Source organism: Piliocolobus tephrosceles, chromosome 4 (genome assembly GCF_002776525.5).
Source record: "Piliocolobus tephrosceles isolate RC106 chromosome 4, ASM277652v3, whole genome shotgun sequence".
NCBI classification, from domain to species: Eukaryota; Metazoa; Chordata; class Mammalia; order Primates; family Cercopithecidae; genus Piliocolobus; species Piliocolobus tephrosceles.
The window spans coordinates 87,555,140-87,572,518 of NC_045437.1; the positions used below are offsets into that span (position 1 = coordinate 87,555,140).

General features: G+C 33.2%; 1 protein-coding gene across 1 annotated transcript in view; it reads left to right on the top strand.

Moving 5' to 3' along the window:
• Window positions 1-17,379, top strand: part of ADGRV1 (adhesion G protein-coupled receptor V1) — a 614,529-nt gene that overhangs the window by 151,693 nt on the left and 445,457 nt on the right. The window contains exons 39-48 of the mRNA XM_023215075.2: window positions 1,537-1,630; window positions 3,704-3,782; window positions 3,893-4,031; window positions 4,981-5,122; window positions 9,215-9,477; window positions 11,643-11,818; window positions 12,511-12,635; window positions 16,124-16,281; window positions 16,378-16,524; window positions 16,844-16,948. Coding sequence (XP_023070843.1) covers window positions 1,537-1,630; window positions 3,704-3,782; window positions 3,893-4,031; window positions 4,981-5,122; window positions 9,215-9,477; window positions 11,643-11,818; window positions 12,511-12,635; window positions 16,124-16,281; window positions 16,378-16,524; window positions 16,844-16,948 — 1,428 coding nt within the window. The remainder of the gene's footprint in view (window positions 1-1,536; window positions 1,631-3,703; window positions 3,783-3,892; window positions 4,032-4,980; window positions 5,123-9,214; window positions 9,478-11,642; window positions 11,819-12,510; window positions 12,636-16,123; window positions 16,282-16,377; window positions 16,525-16,843; window positions 16,949-17,379) is intronic.

Below are 17,379 nucleotides of genomic sequence, written 5' to 3' on the forward strand. Positions count from 1 at the left end.
TTTCCAAGAGGTTTATAAAAATGGCACTCATGGAGGGAGTGGGAGATGGTGTGTAGGACAGGGGAAGGGAAAGAGGGAGAAAGCATGAATATTGCAGTTGAAAAAATATTTTTCAATTCCTATGTATTTTAGGAGTTCTATTTTAAAATGTATTTTATTATCTTGGAGGCCTGTTCTTTTACCAAATTATAAGTGGTATAAACCATCTACCTTCTGAAGTCAGTAACTTACTTTGTTGATTACTGTGGCACTGTGACCTAATATAACAGTATAAAAATCCCAAAGCTGTAAAATAAAAGGTAATACTATGTCAGTATACGGGATATAACATGAGATTTGATAAAGCTTTCAATTAAGTTATCTTTCAAATGTATACTTTATTAATAACAATATAAATAAATGGATTGATGATTCCTTACATATGTTAGGTTTTAAAGCAGAGAATACACAGTTGTCCTTCTTTTCTCTGAGGAGTCTAGGTTTTTTTGAACATGGGGTTTTTGGTTCCACCTTTATTTCATCCTAGCTCTTTGCAACCCTTTTTGCTCCCTCAGTAGCACTAGATTAAGAGACTGCAGGGCTATGTATATAGGAACAAGCTGCCCTGGGGAGTGGTAGGGAGGAGTTATTGCATGGGGGGTGGGGGACAGTAAGAGTAGGCACAGCAGTCCTTCTGTGTCACTGACCTTATAACTCATATTGGCCCATATATTGCATAAGACCATCTAGAGACCATGATTTTCACGTATTTGTTCACATGGAAACATGACTCCATTAAATAAAGTGAGGAGAAAAGCATATGTTGGTGAGTGTGTGCTGACATATACGCATAAATATACACACACATTGTGTTTCTTTGTAAATATTGACGGCTGGCTGATCATTCTTGACATGGGTTTTGCTAATCCGTATGTTTGTAGTACCTGCCTTGTTTTCATTGCTATTATATGGACTAGTGATTAATAATAATAGCCATTAATTTTAAAGCATTTTCTCTAGGCCACTCTACACACATGATTTGTAATCATTATTACAGTCTCCCATCCAAAGGATCTATTATTGCCCCAGTATAGAGATAGTAGAATTGGAGTCCTAAATAATTTTAAGTAACTTACTTAAAATTATAGAATTTGGTACTAGGCCTCCTTGAACTGCAAAGCCCCCCCTTTTTTTTTTCGTGGTATTCTATTCCTCCTCCTACACATTGGATATTATGGTAATTTAAAGTGTTTTGTTCATGCTATGCTTAAAATACTTAGGCTTATATATTTATAAAATTGGCTTACATATTATATAAATCTAGGTTAAAAATGTTAAAATACTTAAGTGGTTTCATATGCGTCAACCTAATTACTTCCTATACACCCAAGTATAAGTTTAATACTTTTATGTTTATTCTTTCTAATTTAGATGTCTACTTTATGATTGCATTTTTGTATCTTTTGTATACTAATTACACAGTTTAACTTAAAAACGGTTTCTGAGGGTTACTTTGAGAGTATAATTAAAGGAATTTAATGGTGTGATTTTTTTCAGGATGATATACCAGAGCTAGAAGAGTATTTCCTGGTAAATTTAACTTATGTTGAACTTATCATGGCTGCTTCAACTTCATTTCCTCCCAGACTAGGTATAAGGGGTTTCTTGTTTTTTTCTTTTTACTCACTTCAAATGAAATGAAGAAACTTTGTTTTTGAATCAGAAGTGATCATTGTGCTGTTTTGTTAATCTTGGCTATGTGTCAAAATATGATGGAATTTTATATTTATTTTTGATACTCTCATATATTGCAATTTTTACATTGAACAATGTAAAGACATTAAAAATTATTGTGTGATGTTCTTTAAATTTTACAACTATTCTATAAACAAATTCGTAATCCTCAAAATAGTTCTTTGGAAGGTACTTTTCTTTCATTATCTTTTAAAATTAGCTGTTTTCATTAGATCTCCAAACTCTCAGATGTTTTTCTTTTCTTTCAGGTTAAGCAGTGCTGTTGTTTGCTTCTTTGTTGCTTTGTTGTGTTCTCTGCTTCTCTTTTGACCTTTTTTCTTTTTCTTTTCATGCTTTTAGAAAAGAATCAGTTAATTCATTACAGACTGAAAGGTAAAACTTGAACCTTGGTACAAACTTATCTAGATTCCTTTGAAAAGATGTATTCCTGTTTAAACACAAACTCCTGTTTTCAGTGTGGACATTTACTACTGGGAAATTTTGTCTGAAGCCTGTAGGTGTGATGGCCCAATAGAGGGTGGTGCTGAATTGGTTAGAAGCAGTGCTGGACAGGGGAAAGTTAACTTGGGTTAAAGGAAGAGAAGCATGGCCAAGAGCAGTGGCCTGGGGAACAGGCATTCCTTATACATTTCTGAAGCTCATTGTGATAACTTTGAAAATATTGAAAGGAAATAATCCATTTCTAACCTACTGTTTGAATAGTTTCAGTTCTTTTACTAAAGAAATAGATGATTCCAATGACTAGGCAGTTTACATCAGGTATTATTACAAGATAATTATTATTCACACTAAGACAACTAACAAAACAATTCAGATTTCTTTCATCCTCTTACTGAGATAATTTGAATAGTTGACTTCTGTTGAGTGGTTTCTAATGCTCCTATTTCAAGTACTTTGTCCGTTGGTAATGTCATTACTTACATCTTCTCATTTTATAGATGAGGTAGCTTAGGCTAAGAGAAGCTGAGTAACATGCCCCAAATCACACAACTATGGAGTGGTAGAGCTGTCTTCAATGGTGTGGCCTGATTTTAGAATCTCTGCTTTTTAGCCTCTTGTCTGATGGACACAAACCCTGATTTTATATGCTTTCCTGGACAGTGTTGTTCTTTTCTCTCTACAGAGAATTACACTCTCCCTACCCTTTCCCAATCCAGGCAGCTATCATAAGTGTCCTAGACTAAGGTGGTACCTCTGAAATTTAAAAGGTAAAGAACAAAATATTAAAAACAAAAATCAAAACAAAACCAAAAAACCAATCAGGAACAGGATTCGTTAATATTTTAAGACTAGCCCAGGAGCAGGGTTAGTAATATTTTAAGACTGAAACCAAAAAGCCAACCAGGAGCAGGGTTAGTTAATATTTTAGGGTATTGGTAACATACTAAGTTTGGTGGACAGAATAAAAATAAAAAGGGAAAGATAAGTTTACTTTGATATTAATCTCTCTTGAGTTCACCAAACCTTTTCCCCATCTTTCCCACGTGTCTCAGCTTCTGTTTGTGTCCCTGTCTCTCTGTGTCTCTTTTGCATGCCTGTATTTTTCTCTGTACCATTCCTTGTGCTTCTCTTCTCATTTCTTTTTTTTTTTTTTTTGCTCTTTCTGCTCCTTCCAACTGTCCCCATTTTCCTTTCCTCCTGAAACAGTGATATTATAGAATAGAGATGCCAAATATGTTTTAACTAATTAAAATAATAGAAACAAAACAGTAATCTCAGTTGTTAATTGTTTTATACTGTTCTCAGTTGATTAAATTTCTATAAACCAGTGGCTTTTGTTAGCCAAAAGTGTCCTTATTCAGATATGATAAACATTGTCTCTTTATTTTCTTAAATATCTTTTGAGTAATTTTTATAATACCTGTATATTAGGAGTTATATAATTTCAAAGGGACTGTCTTTAAATCCTATATCAAAAAGTATTTTTAATCATTTTTATGTATTTTAAGATATGTTTCTATTTTTTTAGATTCAGAAGGTTTGACTGCACAAATTATTATCGATGCCAATGATGGGGCCCGAGGTGTAATTGAATGGCAACATAGCAGGTAAGGCCAAGGCTACATGAGGGTCCTCTTCTGGGTTTCATATTCTTTACTGTCTACCAAATAAAAGTTTATAGGGGAAAAAATAATGTTTTTTTAAAACTATATTATAGGTTTGAAGTAAATGAAACCCATGGAAGTTTAACATTGGTAGCCCAGAGGAGCAGAGAAGCTCTTGGCCATGTTTCCTTGTTTGTGTATGCTCAGAATTTGGAAGCACAACTGGGGCTGGATTATATCTTCACCCCAATGGTGGGTCTCAAAATCTATCACAGATGACTTTTACAAATTATTTTATAATCATTATTCCTTAAGAATTACAGTGATTTAGGTCCCATATAAATAAATTATTCTTAATAAATCATTACATATTTCAAAGTAAATTAGGACAGAAGATTTCCACATGGTAAAATAGTTCCCTTCACTATTTTACTATTCTAAATACTATTATGTATGCATTAACTATTTCATTACAGTATTTGATACTGGAGAATACAAGCTGTAATATTAAAGAATTTATATCATTTGATAGTCTTTCCAGAATGTTTCTCATACTTCTTGAAAATTTTAGCTCTTTTTTCTTTGTTTTTGCTCACTGAAACACTTTTAGTGTTTTAAAATACTTTTATCTGATCCCTTCATGCTTTTTATTTCTTAGTCAAATGTTTACTTTCTTCTCTTCCCTCATAATTTTTTTGGAGACAGAGTCTCGCTCTGTCACTCAGGTTGGAGTACAGTGGTACAATCTTGGCTCACTGCAACCTCCACCTCCCAGGTTCAAGCAATTCTTCTGCCTCAAACCTCCTGAGTAGCTGGGATTACAGGCGGCCACCACCATGCCTGGCTAATTTTTTTTTTTTTTTTGTATTTTTGATGTATTTTATATTTTTAATGTATTTCACCTTGTTGGCCAGGCTGGTCTCAAATTCCTGGCCTCAAGTGATCTGCCCCCTTTAGCCTCCCAAAGTGCTGGGATTACAGGCATGAGCCACTGCTGCCAGCCCCCTCATAATTTTTACTTTTTAAACTTAATGTTGACAGTTTAAATAAAAAGATATAAACCAAAAAATAAGGAAACAAAATTCAATGTAAAATAGCTTATTCTTTACATTTGCAACTATATTGTATTCTTTGCAAACATTCTATGGAAACTCAGAGTGTATTTAAATATAATACTGTCTTCTTTTACCTTTTTGACCAGATTCTTCATTTTGCTGATGGAGAAAGGTATAAAAATGTCAATATCATGATTCTTGATGATGACATTCCAGAAGGAGATGAAAAATTTCAGCTGATTTTAACAAATCCTTCTCCTGGACTAGAGCTAGGGAAAAATACAATAGGTAATTAATAATTTCTTATAAACAGCTTCCTCTCCTTCATGCTGGGTTCCTTAATATGGGGGAAGATGTAAAGGGATTAAAAAGTCTTGGTGGTTTTCTGTGCTTACAATGAGAGTGATTTTAAGTTAGAGAATTATAGAATTTCTGTGTCTCTCTAACAGTGGCTCTAGCTTGTGTATATTGGTGTATATATGCATGTATGTAAAAGACAAAAAAAGTAGGTTGATACTACAGATAATATTATTTCTTCAGTTATTGTAGTGTTATTTAATTTGTAGATATCTTTCCTTTGGAATTTGAATTTTGCTCTGGTTTCCTACTTAGCAATAGAAGGAATTACAAAGGTAATTCCTTTAGTGTCATCTACTCTGTAGTATTTCTGCATAGTGTTGAGGTATACTGATACTTCAGACAGATTATGGGAGCCATAATTCTTTGGTTGGAACAGTTAGGTATTGTTGCTAAGAGTCGTTCTACTCCATTGCTTGATAGGTATTGTGCTGACTGTTTAGAAAAGGTAAGAAAGAGACAAAGGAGAAAACTTGGGAACATACAGAACTTTAAGGTTGGAAGAGCTCTTAAAAAGTCACTTCCATTCCTTCTGATGATAGACAAGCCAGGTGGATTTCAAGGATTGAATGCTGACTGACCCTTCAAACTCCTGTTTTAGTCAGTGGCTGAGCAGGTTTTTTTTTTTTTTTTAAATTAATTTGATGAATATTTGCATTCCTAAATTATTGGTCTTTATGGAGAAATTTGATTTGTGGTAGAAAATATGAAAGAATTCTGAGTAGCCCCAGGATTGGTTTTCACTTTTCTTGCTATATTGACAAAATACACTGATATTTCTAAATCCCCAGAAGCCTTTTTATTTTTTATTTATTTATTTTTTGAGGTTGTGGCTATTTTTCAAATTCAGAGTATACTTTTAAGATCAAATCATTTTCTTGTAAAACATAATGGGTTGGTAAATGGTTATATGAATGGATACCATGTGTTGGTTGAGAATAGTCTAGGTACAAATAACAGAAAACCCAATGCAAATGGATTTGAACACATATAATTTATTGGTTTATTTAACCTGAGGGTACAGAGACATATGGCTTTAGATGACACAGGAGCAGGACTTAATTCTGCCAAAGATCCTGAGGTTTTCTGTCTCCTTTCTTTGCCTTTTGGAATATTGGCTTCATTGCAAGGCTAACATTATTCATTGTCATGAGATGGTGATCAGGATCATTCTTCTGCATTTCATATAACAGGAGAGAGTATTCTCATTCATGCATGCCTACAAGGTCCTCATATAAATCTGATTGAAATTACATAGGTTACATGCCCACTTCCATGAGTAGGAGAAATGAATATATTATTGAGCGCTGCCAAGGTTACTTTGTAATTTTCTATTTTTAAAGATTAAAAAATTCCTCAGAGCAATAAGTGCTTTGACAGTGAGTCGTTTCTTAAACTGTGCCCCATTGATTGACCTTGAGACTATTTCCAAACCCTTATAAAGTTTCAGTAAATATCCTTTTACATAAATCTTTGTATATGTGGATAATTAAGATCATCTGTTGAGTACAATGCATGTTGAGTGGAAAGAACTAATCTACTGCCTTCTGTGTTAGTTACACTCCAACTGTGTACATATACAATAGTTTCTCCATATCCTTCCCAGCAATTTCTTTAATCTTTAAATTTTCATATGCCATTTCTAATGACTGAAAAATATGTGGTTGTATTATGCATTATTGTAATTTTTTCTTTCATTGTCCTGTTTGTTAATAAGCTTGACGCTGGTTTTTTTTTTTTTTTTCTTTGTGATTCTGTTTTCTGTATCCCTTATATACTTTCCTGTGGTTTTTGCTTTATTGGTTTGTAGGAATAGTAATATATTTTGAATTCAGCCCTTTGCCTCTTAAATATATTACAGATATTTCTCCCAGTCTGTCATTTATCTTTTATTATAATGTCTCATAAAATTTTTTAAATTTAAAATATCAAATATTTTGATACGCTTTTAAATCCTGCTTACTTAGGTCTTTTCACCCAAATGTCATAAAATATTTTACTATATTTTTCTACTATTTTCATAGTTTTGATTTATATTTACATTATTGAACATATAAGGAAGGTATTCATTGGTAGTGTGTGAGGCAAGGATGCAACTTCATTTTTCTTCTAAAATGTATAAAACAATACCCTAATATTGTACAGAGAATGAAACATCCAATATTATGGAAACATCATAATATTGTACAGAGAATTGAAACATAATTTTCAACATGAAATATCTACCCTTCTTTTTTTCCTTTTTTTAATCCATCTACCTTTCGTTTTTCTGGACTCTGTTTTGTTCTATTTGCCTATTTATGTGCTAATAGCATGCTGTTTTATTTATCATAGCCTTGAAGTACATTTTGCTAATTTTGCAGGTCAAATATTTTTCTTTTTCTTTCTATAAATTATCTCACCTATTCCTTAAAAAAGTCTCTTTCATATCTTAGATTCAAGCTGAGCTCTATAAAACAAACAATTTTAATTGGTGTTGAATTAGAATTATGGATTAATTTGGATGTATTTGACATCACTATAATATTGAGTTTTGCAATTTAGAAATATAAAATGCCTCTCCAGTAATTCAAATCTTTTATACCATTGCCTTCCCTTGTGTTCTCTCAAAACCAAACTATAAGACAAGGATTAGGACAAGAATTTAGTTTATTTGAGAGGTGATCTGTGGAGACCTGATGAGAAATAAGGAGGTGAAAGAGAGAGAGGAAAGTCGATAGGTGATGTCCTAATGAACAGTACTGCTGTGGGCAACTGACACTCAGTCCTGCTGGGGTCCTTCTTAGACACCAGGTTGAATAAAGCTTAGGATTGTCCCATGACAAGGAAGGAAATCTGGGCTGGTCATTCACCGACTCCTATTTCTGATCATTTGAGAGTTGCTCTTGGGTGTTAAATTTGCAACAGTTGTGATTTTACTTCTGCATGGGCTGATGCTCTCTTCAGGTAAAGAGAGATCACTGGACAAATAGGAACTGCTGCAGGTCACTTTAGAGTGGCTGAAGGGGATATAGGTGAGGTGCTGACAGTGTCTGCTACATACATTAAAAGTTTGTGATTTTCTTCATATAGGTTTTATAGTTTTTACATTAGGCTAATTTCTAAGTATTGTTGCTATTGTGAATAAGGTCTACTTTTTTTTTTTTAAATAGCTGATCTATAGAGATATTATGATAGTCTTTAAGAATGTATGATCTTGCTGAGATCCGGCCACTGAACTCCAGTCCAGGCGACAGAGCGAGACTCCGCCTCAAAAAAAAAAAAAAAAAAAAAAAAAAAGAATGTATGATCTTAAGCGGACTTCCTGACACTTCCCAGCTTGTAAACTTCTTTAAATTACCTGTCTATGCTTCAATCATAGGTTCTGTAAAATGAGAATAATAATGTAATCAATATCATAGGGTTATTGCAAGAATTAAAAGAGTTAATATAGATTAAGCAATGAGCAAGTTCTTAATAGTATTAGTTTCAATTATTATTAATATATGTGACAGTAAAAAATAGAACACTCTTGATTTGTGAAGGTTACTCAGCTTGCTTTGTGTATTTACTATAGTTCTAATATTTTCTCTTGCATTTTCTTAGTAGACAATCATGTCATCTAGAAAATAGTGATAGTTCTGACTCTTTCCACTACCTTTACAAGTGTTATCTGGCTGGTAGCCCTGGGACACTGTTAAATAGTAGCAATTATGACAGACATTATTATTTTGTTTCTGTTTTTAGTGGAAATGCTGCTAATGTTTCAATATTAAGTTTGATATTTGCTGTTGACTTCTGAGAGATTGCTTCATCAGGTTAAGGAAGCTGCCTTTTATCCCAAGATTACTGAGTTATTTTTCTATCATGAGTGAATATGGAATTTTATTAAATGCTTTGAAAAATTCTGTCATTTTTAAGATCCTCTTAAAACAATCACCTTAGGTAAAGAGTTGGCCTAGTTTTCAGTTAGACATCCACACATTTTTAGCATTTATAACCAATCTATTTTCATTTGTTGCTTTAATATTTTTATTTTGGCAGCCTTAATTATTGTCCTTGCTAATGATGACGGCCCTGGAGTTCTATCATTTAACAACAGTGAGCACTTTTTCCTAAGAGAGCCAACAGCTCTCTACGTCCAGGAGAGTGTTGCAGTATTGTACATTGTTCGGGAACCTGCACAAGGATTGTTTGGAACTGTGACAGTTCAGTTCATTGTGACAGAAGTGAATTCCTCAAATGAATCTAAAGATCTGACTCCTTCCAAAGGCTATATTGTTTTAGAAGAAGGTATTCGATTCAAGGTACAGTAAGAAGCTTTAATGAGAATGGAAGTTTATCTTTAATATTTATAAAATAAATTTCTCTTAGATGAGCACTCAAGTCCTAGAATGAAAAAACAATTCTTCCAACTTAGGTGATAGATAAAGACATGCTTCAATTACTATGTGACAAGTGCTATAGTTCTGTTTACTCTGTATAAAGTGCAAGTGGAACATTTTACTATTAATAGGGTAGAAGAATATGTAAATAATAAAGAAAATATATGTATGGCTATTTTAAATTTTCAGCACACTTAAATTGCATATGTCACTTTATATTGTATATAAACCATATAAAAGAAAACCCAAGCCAATTTTTGTAAGCATTAAGTCCCAGCGAGTCGTTTTCCTTTTGCCACATTTTTGTTGAACAAAATGTAACTGCTTACTTCAGACTGCTTGTTTGACAACAGGAATAGTTTATTGGAGGAAAAAATGCTGGATTTGAGATTAATTATAAATATGATCTATACTCACAGTTTACCTTCCAAAACCTCTTTTTCTATATATTAACAATTTTCTGTTCCTGCTACTAAACTTTATTTTTTAAAACAGTTTAAGTTTAAAATAGCTAATTATATTAGCTTTAGGCATTTTTCAAGCCAGCTATATAAAGTATAATAAAGCTAAAATAATAGATTTGAAGCTATTTTGTCTAAAACAGTCCATCTAATAATATTTTTAATGATCAGTTTATGTAACTTCAGCACATTTGCAAATGCATATTCATTTTCATGTTTTTTTTTTCACATTTTGGAAATTTAAAACCTTAATTGGTTTGTGCAAGGTCACTTATATTTAAATCTTTAAATATGCATATAAAAATTCAAATTTGAAATATTTTATTAATTTTCTATTGCTTTATTCATGTTTTTTCATCTTTTAAATTTTTTCTTAAATTTATTTTTTGTTTGTTTTATATTTTTTACTGTGACTTTTTCATAAAAGACTCCTTTTTCACAGTATATGTATATACTTTTATTTTTATTAGACAAATGTTAGAGCAAATTGGATTAAATAAATTTAACCGACATAACTGCTTTTATTCCAAAAAGTTTTTGTTTTGAGGTATAAACAGTAAAAAACACAAATCTTAAGTATATGGCTTAGTGACTTTAAAGATATATACATACACACATGTGACTACCACTTAGATTAAAATATTTAACATTAAGACCGGGCATAGTGGCACACACCTGTAATCTTCAGGAGGCTAGGCGGGCAGATCTCTTGAGGTCAGGAGTTCGAGACCAGCCTGACCAACATAGTGAAACCCTGTCTCTACTAAAAATAGAAAAATTAGCCAGGTTTAGTGGTGCGTGCCTGTAATGGTTCTCAGGAGGCTGAGGCAGGAGAATAACTTGAACTTGGGAGGCAGAGGTTGCAGTGAACAGAGTGCCACTGCATTCCAGTCTGGGTGACAGAACGAGACTCCTTCTCATTCATAAATAAATAAATAAATAAATAAATTTGTTTAATATTATCATCACCGAGAAGATTCCCCTTGTCTCTTCCCCTTTCCAGAGGAAACTACTTTCTGATTTCTATCATTGATGACTCATTTTGCTTGAGCTTCCTATAAGTAGAATCATACAGTGTGTACTCTTTTGTGTCTTCCTTCTTTCACTCAATAAAATTTTAAGTCTGTGTGGTTGCATGCATCAGTAGTTGGACATTTTTTTAAAATCACTGAGTAGCATTTTATAAAATAGACCACTATTGGTTTGTCTGTTCTCCCACTGATGAACATTCGGGATGTTTCTAATTTGTGCCTGCTATGACTGCAACTGTTTTTTTAACAGTGAACCCTAGATTAGAATGAGATTAATCAAATTATGTAGGCAGAGCAGGACAAAAAGTTCACAAAAATGAAGACATAGATGTAATTTTTAATCAATGTTATTTTAAAATGCACTAAATGTTTTTTGGACACTTCAGTGCAATATATCACAAAGTTGAAAATCCTAAAAGTAGTAACCTGAAACAGGTGTAACCATCACATTATAGGAATCAGTGTTAAATCAAAGTGAGATGGTATTTTTCAAAACATGATATTTTGTTGTCAGAAATGTTTAGTAGATTTCTCTATATGTGTGTTACAAAAAATACTGTATTCTAGTAACCTTATCTTTTGATTTTGTTTTCAGGCTTTACACATATCTGCCATATTAGACGCGGAACCAGAAATGGATGAGTATTTTGTTTGCACCTTGTTTAATCCAACTGGTGGTGCTAGACTAGGGGCACGTGTTCAAACCCTGATAACAGTTTTGCAAAACCAGGCCCCTTTGGGGCTATTCAGTATCTCTGCAGTTGAAAATAGGTATAGTTTATTCATAAGGAAATTATCCCTTCTGAACCTATAAGTAGGGAATATTTTTTGCATAAGAAAATGCAGAAGGAAATTGATGTCTAATTATTTTGAAAAGGATTTTTAAAATGAACTGTAGAAAAGATAGGTCTACAGAGACCAATTACTCTCCTAACTGGGAGTATCAAAAACCTAAACTCACTCTGTTATTAGAATGGTGTTACTAGAATTCTTATTTTCTTGGAGTTCACACTTTCAGGTAAAGGTCTGTACTATTTTGTGTTTTTAAAAATAATGAAAAGCAAGAAATAATATAAAGTAGACTTCACTACTCAAACCAAATGAATGACTCTTCAAACATATATTAACATGATTGTGGTTTTAAAATTTCTTCTAGAAGCTGACAAATATTTATTTTTTATATCATAAAATATTTTAATCTAGTTTCATTAATATGTTAATTTACTGACTCATTTTTTCCTATAAAGTGTTTTTCATACATATGTGAAGAAACATAAGAATGACAATTTTATTTGTTTTTCAGAATATATAGTGTGAAGTTACTGAAGTAACTGATTTTCAGTATTTTCTTGGATTGTATAAATGTAAAAGTGTATTAAGTATATGCTAGCAATATGATATATATTTTAAATATGTAGAATATGTACTTTCTCTGCTTTCCACAATCCATGAATTTCTTTTAGCGCCACCTCCATAGACATCGAAGAAGCCAATAGGACCGTGTATTTAAATGTATCTCGAACTAATGGCATTGGTTTGGCTGTGAGTGTGCAGTGGGAGACAGTATCTGAAACAGCCTTTGGCATGAGTATGTTTCATTTCTTATGAGAACAAAATTCTGTAACCAAGAAATATCACATGTATAAGATTTATATTTTTTCCCATGAATTATATGTTATTGATCATTTGAAAATGGAAAACAGATAATCTGATTCTTTTATTGCACCTGTAAATATGTGTTGAGGCTGGGCACGGTGGCTCACGCCTGTAATCCCAGCACTTTGGGAGGCCAAAGTGGGCGGATCATGAGGTCAGGAGATTGAGACCATCCTGGGTAGCATGGTGAAACCCCATCTCTACTAAAAATACAAAAAATTAGCCAGGCGTGGTGTTGGACACCTGTAGTCCCAGCTACTCAGGAGGCTAAGGCAGGAGAATGGCGTGAACCCGGAAGGTGGAGCTTGCAGTGAGCTGAGATCGCGCCACTGCACTCCAGCCTGGGCGACAGTGCAAGACTCCATCAAAAATAATAAAATAAAATAAAATAATAAAATAAAATAAAATATAAAATAAAATATAAAATAAAATAAAATAGTATTGGGTGCCTGTCACATGCCAGGCATGGCACTGAACTCATGGATCTTAGAATTTAGGGGGTGACAGAAATGAATCAAATAAGTAAAAATCAATGTATACTTTAAACTTTAATAAGTGCTTCAAAGGAAAAGTTCTAAGCTTTGAAAGAATATAGGGGAATGCTTTCAAGGGGTATTGGTCTTTGAACTAAGACTGAATAATAAGTAGAATTGATAATGCAAAGGACTGGGTTGGAAGAACATGGAGGTGACAGTGAGAAGCTGTGAAGGCAGAAAACTGAGGCATAAAAAACACACATAAGCGAAGAACTTGGGTGGATAGTAGGTACAGAAATAAGGAGGAATGTTGAGCTTGGATAGCTGGACAAGACCGGATCATTCAAGACCTTAAGGAATATTTTATAGTTTCCAGTCTTCATAATAGTGTTAATGGAGAGCCTTTGAGTGGTTTAGGAATGGAGGACAGTTACCATATGTAATATGGTATGGTATAATCATATTTGGATTTTGAAGATATTATTCACAGTGCCATGTAAATAATGGGTTGGCACAGAAGAAAAGTGAAGATACAGGGAGGCAAGATGATGGTAGCTTAGACTAGGTGTTGAATATGAGGGGGAAGTACCAGAGATGACTCAGGTTTCTAGCTTGTGCAGTTGGATGGGAGAAGGAGTTCATGCTATTCACTAAGATGGAATTCCAAAAAAAAGAATAGTTGTATTTTGGTAAGGGAAGTAAAATAAATGTGGTTTAACACATTTTGAATTTGAGTTACTTTTGAGAATAAATTTCTCTAGACTCAAAAGAAAGTCTCTGCTGGAGAGATAAACCTGGGAACTTTAGCTATATATATTGTATTTGAAGTCATGAAAATTGATGTAATAATCTGAAAAGAAAGACTGAAGATGGAGAAGGGAAGAGGATGCTATAGACTGAACTATAAGAAGGTTCAAGGTGAATGGCTGAGGATATGGGATGATGGCCTAGCAAAGGAGACTTAGAGAACCTGGTAAGAAACTTAGGAAAAAACAGGATGGCAGATACCAGCAGAAGAGTGCTTTAAAATGGAGGAAGAAGTAAACGGTGTCAACCCCTGGTGAGAAGTCCAGTAAAATGAGAACCTGAAAAATAACTATTATAGTTAGCAACATAGAAGGCATTAGACCATAGAAAGGGCTATTTGTATGGAAAGACAGAGACTGAATACCATTTTGAATAGAGGTGAAAGAAGAGAGACCTCAGCTATATGCAACCATTTCAAGAAGTTTGGCTGGGAAGATAGGACCTGGAGAAGGTGGTAGTGGTGGGGTGTAGGATTCAGAAGGTTTTTTGCATGTTTAGTTTGGAGAGACCCAAGCATGTGTAGGTTGGATGGAAAAGGTACAGAAATATTAAATATTTAGAAGAAAAAGGAGATAATTAATAGTGGTATGGTTGTGTAGAAGACAAGTAGAGATGGGATCCAAAAATGAAAGATTGTGGTGTCTAATTTAGTTTTCTCCATGACTGCTTGGACTTAGCATGCATTTTTTTGGAAGTGCTCATGAGAGCATGTGTTGGAGATTCTTAATCGTTAGCAGTCATTGCTTATTCTTCATTTGTGATCATCTTGAGTTACTGTAGAGAAGGATTTGTCCGTTGTCGGGACCATTTGGGACTGTAAATGAAAAATCTGCAGTATACCTTTAAAAGGGAGCAACATAAGAATTTAAAATGCTGGATTTTTTAGAAAAGGAAATTGCTATTGGATATTACATGTAAGGCATTGACAAATTCTTTTGAATTGGTAATCTAAAAATGATCAATCATTTATAGGGAGCCCAGGTTTCAACCTTGATAGTTGTTCTTGCTGCATCATGTTCACACCACTAACCAAAATTTAAAAAGAACTTAATGTTTTGGAGGGAAGCAGCCATGTTAAGAGATTATACATTTTTAAAAAAATTTTACTCTTCGGCCGGGCGCGGTGGCTCAAGCCTGTAATCCCAGCACTTTGGGAGGCCGAGACGGGCGGATCACGAGGTCAGGAGATCAAGACCTTCATTAGTTAGGGGATTTTTATTTTTGTCCTTTTTTTTTTTTTTTTTTTGTAGTACAGAATTTTAAAACATATACCAGTTGTAGCAGTTTGATAAAACCTTGACAGCCATTTGAAATATGTGAGTCTGCTTGACATTCTTAAAATAGATAAAATGTAAAGTGAAAACTTAGATGGGCATAATTTCAAATTAATAGCATAAATTTTTTAAACCAAATATTTATCATGCTTCTATAAAGGGTATTTATTATTGTAAAATTTCTCAGTTATATTTTTATCAACTTTACCGAAGTTGATAAAAATCATGTTCTGCATATTTCCCTTTAAAATATACATTTAGTATTTATTTAGTTAGTTTTTGAGCCAGGGTCTGTCCCTGGCTGGAGTGCAGTGGCACTATCTCGGCTCACTACCACCTCCGCCTCCCGGGTTCAAGCAGTTCGCGTGCCTCAGCCATCTGAATAGCTGGCATTACAAACATACACCACCACACCCAGCTGATTTTTGTATTTTTAGTAGAGACTGGTTTCACCATGTTGACCAGGCTGGCCTCAAACTCCTGACTTCAAGTGATCCACCTACCTTGGCCTCCCAAAATTCTGGGATTACATGCGTGAGCCACCATGCCCAGCCACATTTAGTATTTATTTCTAAATACACCTTGGAAAAGTGTGTGTAGGTATAAAGCAGAACATTAAAAAAAATTCTTGGTTTTTAAATTAGATTTAAAAAAAATTCTTATTTGTAGTACAAAATTATTTGTTGTTATTGTAAAGTTTTCTCGCTTGTGTCTTGTCTTTTCACACTCATACACACATGCGTCATGAAAGGATCTTCATTTGTAGTCACAAATGCAGTAGTCTCATTGTTTAAACAATAAATTAGAATAGATAAGTTTTTGAAGGAGTAATAAATTAGTAAATTATGATTTGTGTTTTTCAGGGGGAATGGATGTTGTGTTTTCCGTATTTCAAAGTTTTTTGGCTGAATCAGCTTCTGGCTGGTGTTTCTTTACTTTGGAAAATTTAATATATGGTATAATGTTAAGAAAATCATCTGTTACTCTTTACCGATGGCAGGGGATTTTTATTCCAGTTGAGGTAAACATCAGTATTTTTTTATAATACAAAAATAAAATGTGCAGATAAATTTTAGACGTATCATGAATTACTGTATTCTTATTTCTCATTTTCTAGGATTTAAATATAGAAAATCCTAAAACTTGTGAGACCTTTAACATCGGTTTTTCTCCCTACTTTGTAATTACTCATGAAGAAAGAAATGAAGAAAAGCCTTCTCTTAACAGTGTGTATACATTCACATCTGGATTTAAATTATTCCTGGTAAAAAAAAAAGTTTCATTTTTAAATAGATTGCTTTCTTTAAAAGTAATTAAGATTTGTAAGATTGTTCAGATTGTAAGATAATGTATGTTCTATGTTAATGTGAAAAAAGACTTTTTGTGAGTTGATACACATTTTAGCAAAGTATCTTAATCCGGGAATATTTTTGTCTTTTTAAAATGACACTTAGGTATGCCTAACTTGGGATTAAAATTTTTTAAGTCTTGCACTTCATATAGTAACTCATGCTATTAGTGTGTTCGGTGGCTTTCTTAGTTCAAGTCTCCTTTAAGTTTTCATTCCCACTCTGTCCTTGCAGGTACAAACAATTATTCTGGAAAGTTCTCAAGTAAGATATTTTACTTCAGACAGCCAAGATTATTTAATCATTGCAAGTCAAAAAGATGATTCCGAATTAACTCAGGTTTGATTCTTTTAAAATGAAGTGGTTTTTTGTTTGTTTGTTTTGCTTTTCTTTTTAACATTATAATTGAAATTTACCAAAGGTATGGTTTGCCAGTTTAGTATAAAAGAAAAACCATAATTTGATTGTAGTAAAGTAGAATGTAAAGACTGGTTAGTTAAAAGTTAATTTTTAAACACCAGAGTCATAAAATATTATTGTCTTCAAGAGCCAAGGATAATGTAATAATAAATATGAACATTTAATTAGAATTTAACTGAATGCAAAACATTGTGGAGAAAAATCACACAGCCAGATAGAGAATATCACTAAAAGTTCATGGTTAGCATTGCCACACAGGTATTCAGTATCACCTCAGAAATCCCACATTTCTTTAGTAAACTAGATCTTATAATCCTAGTAATGCTTATTTGATAACTTTTGTGACTTCT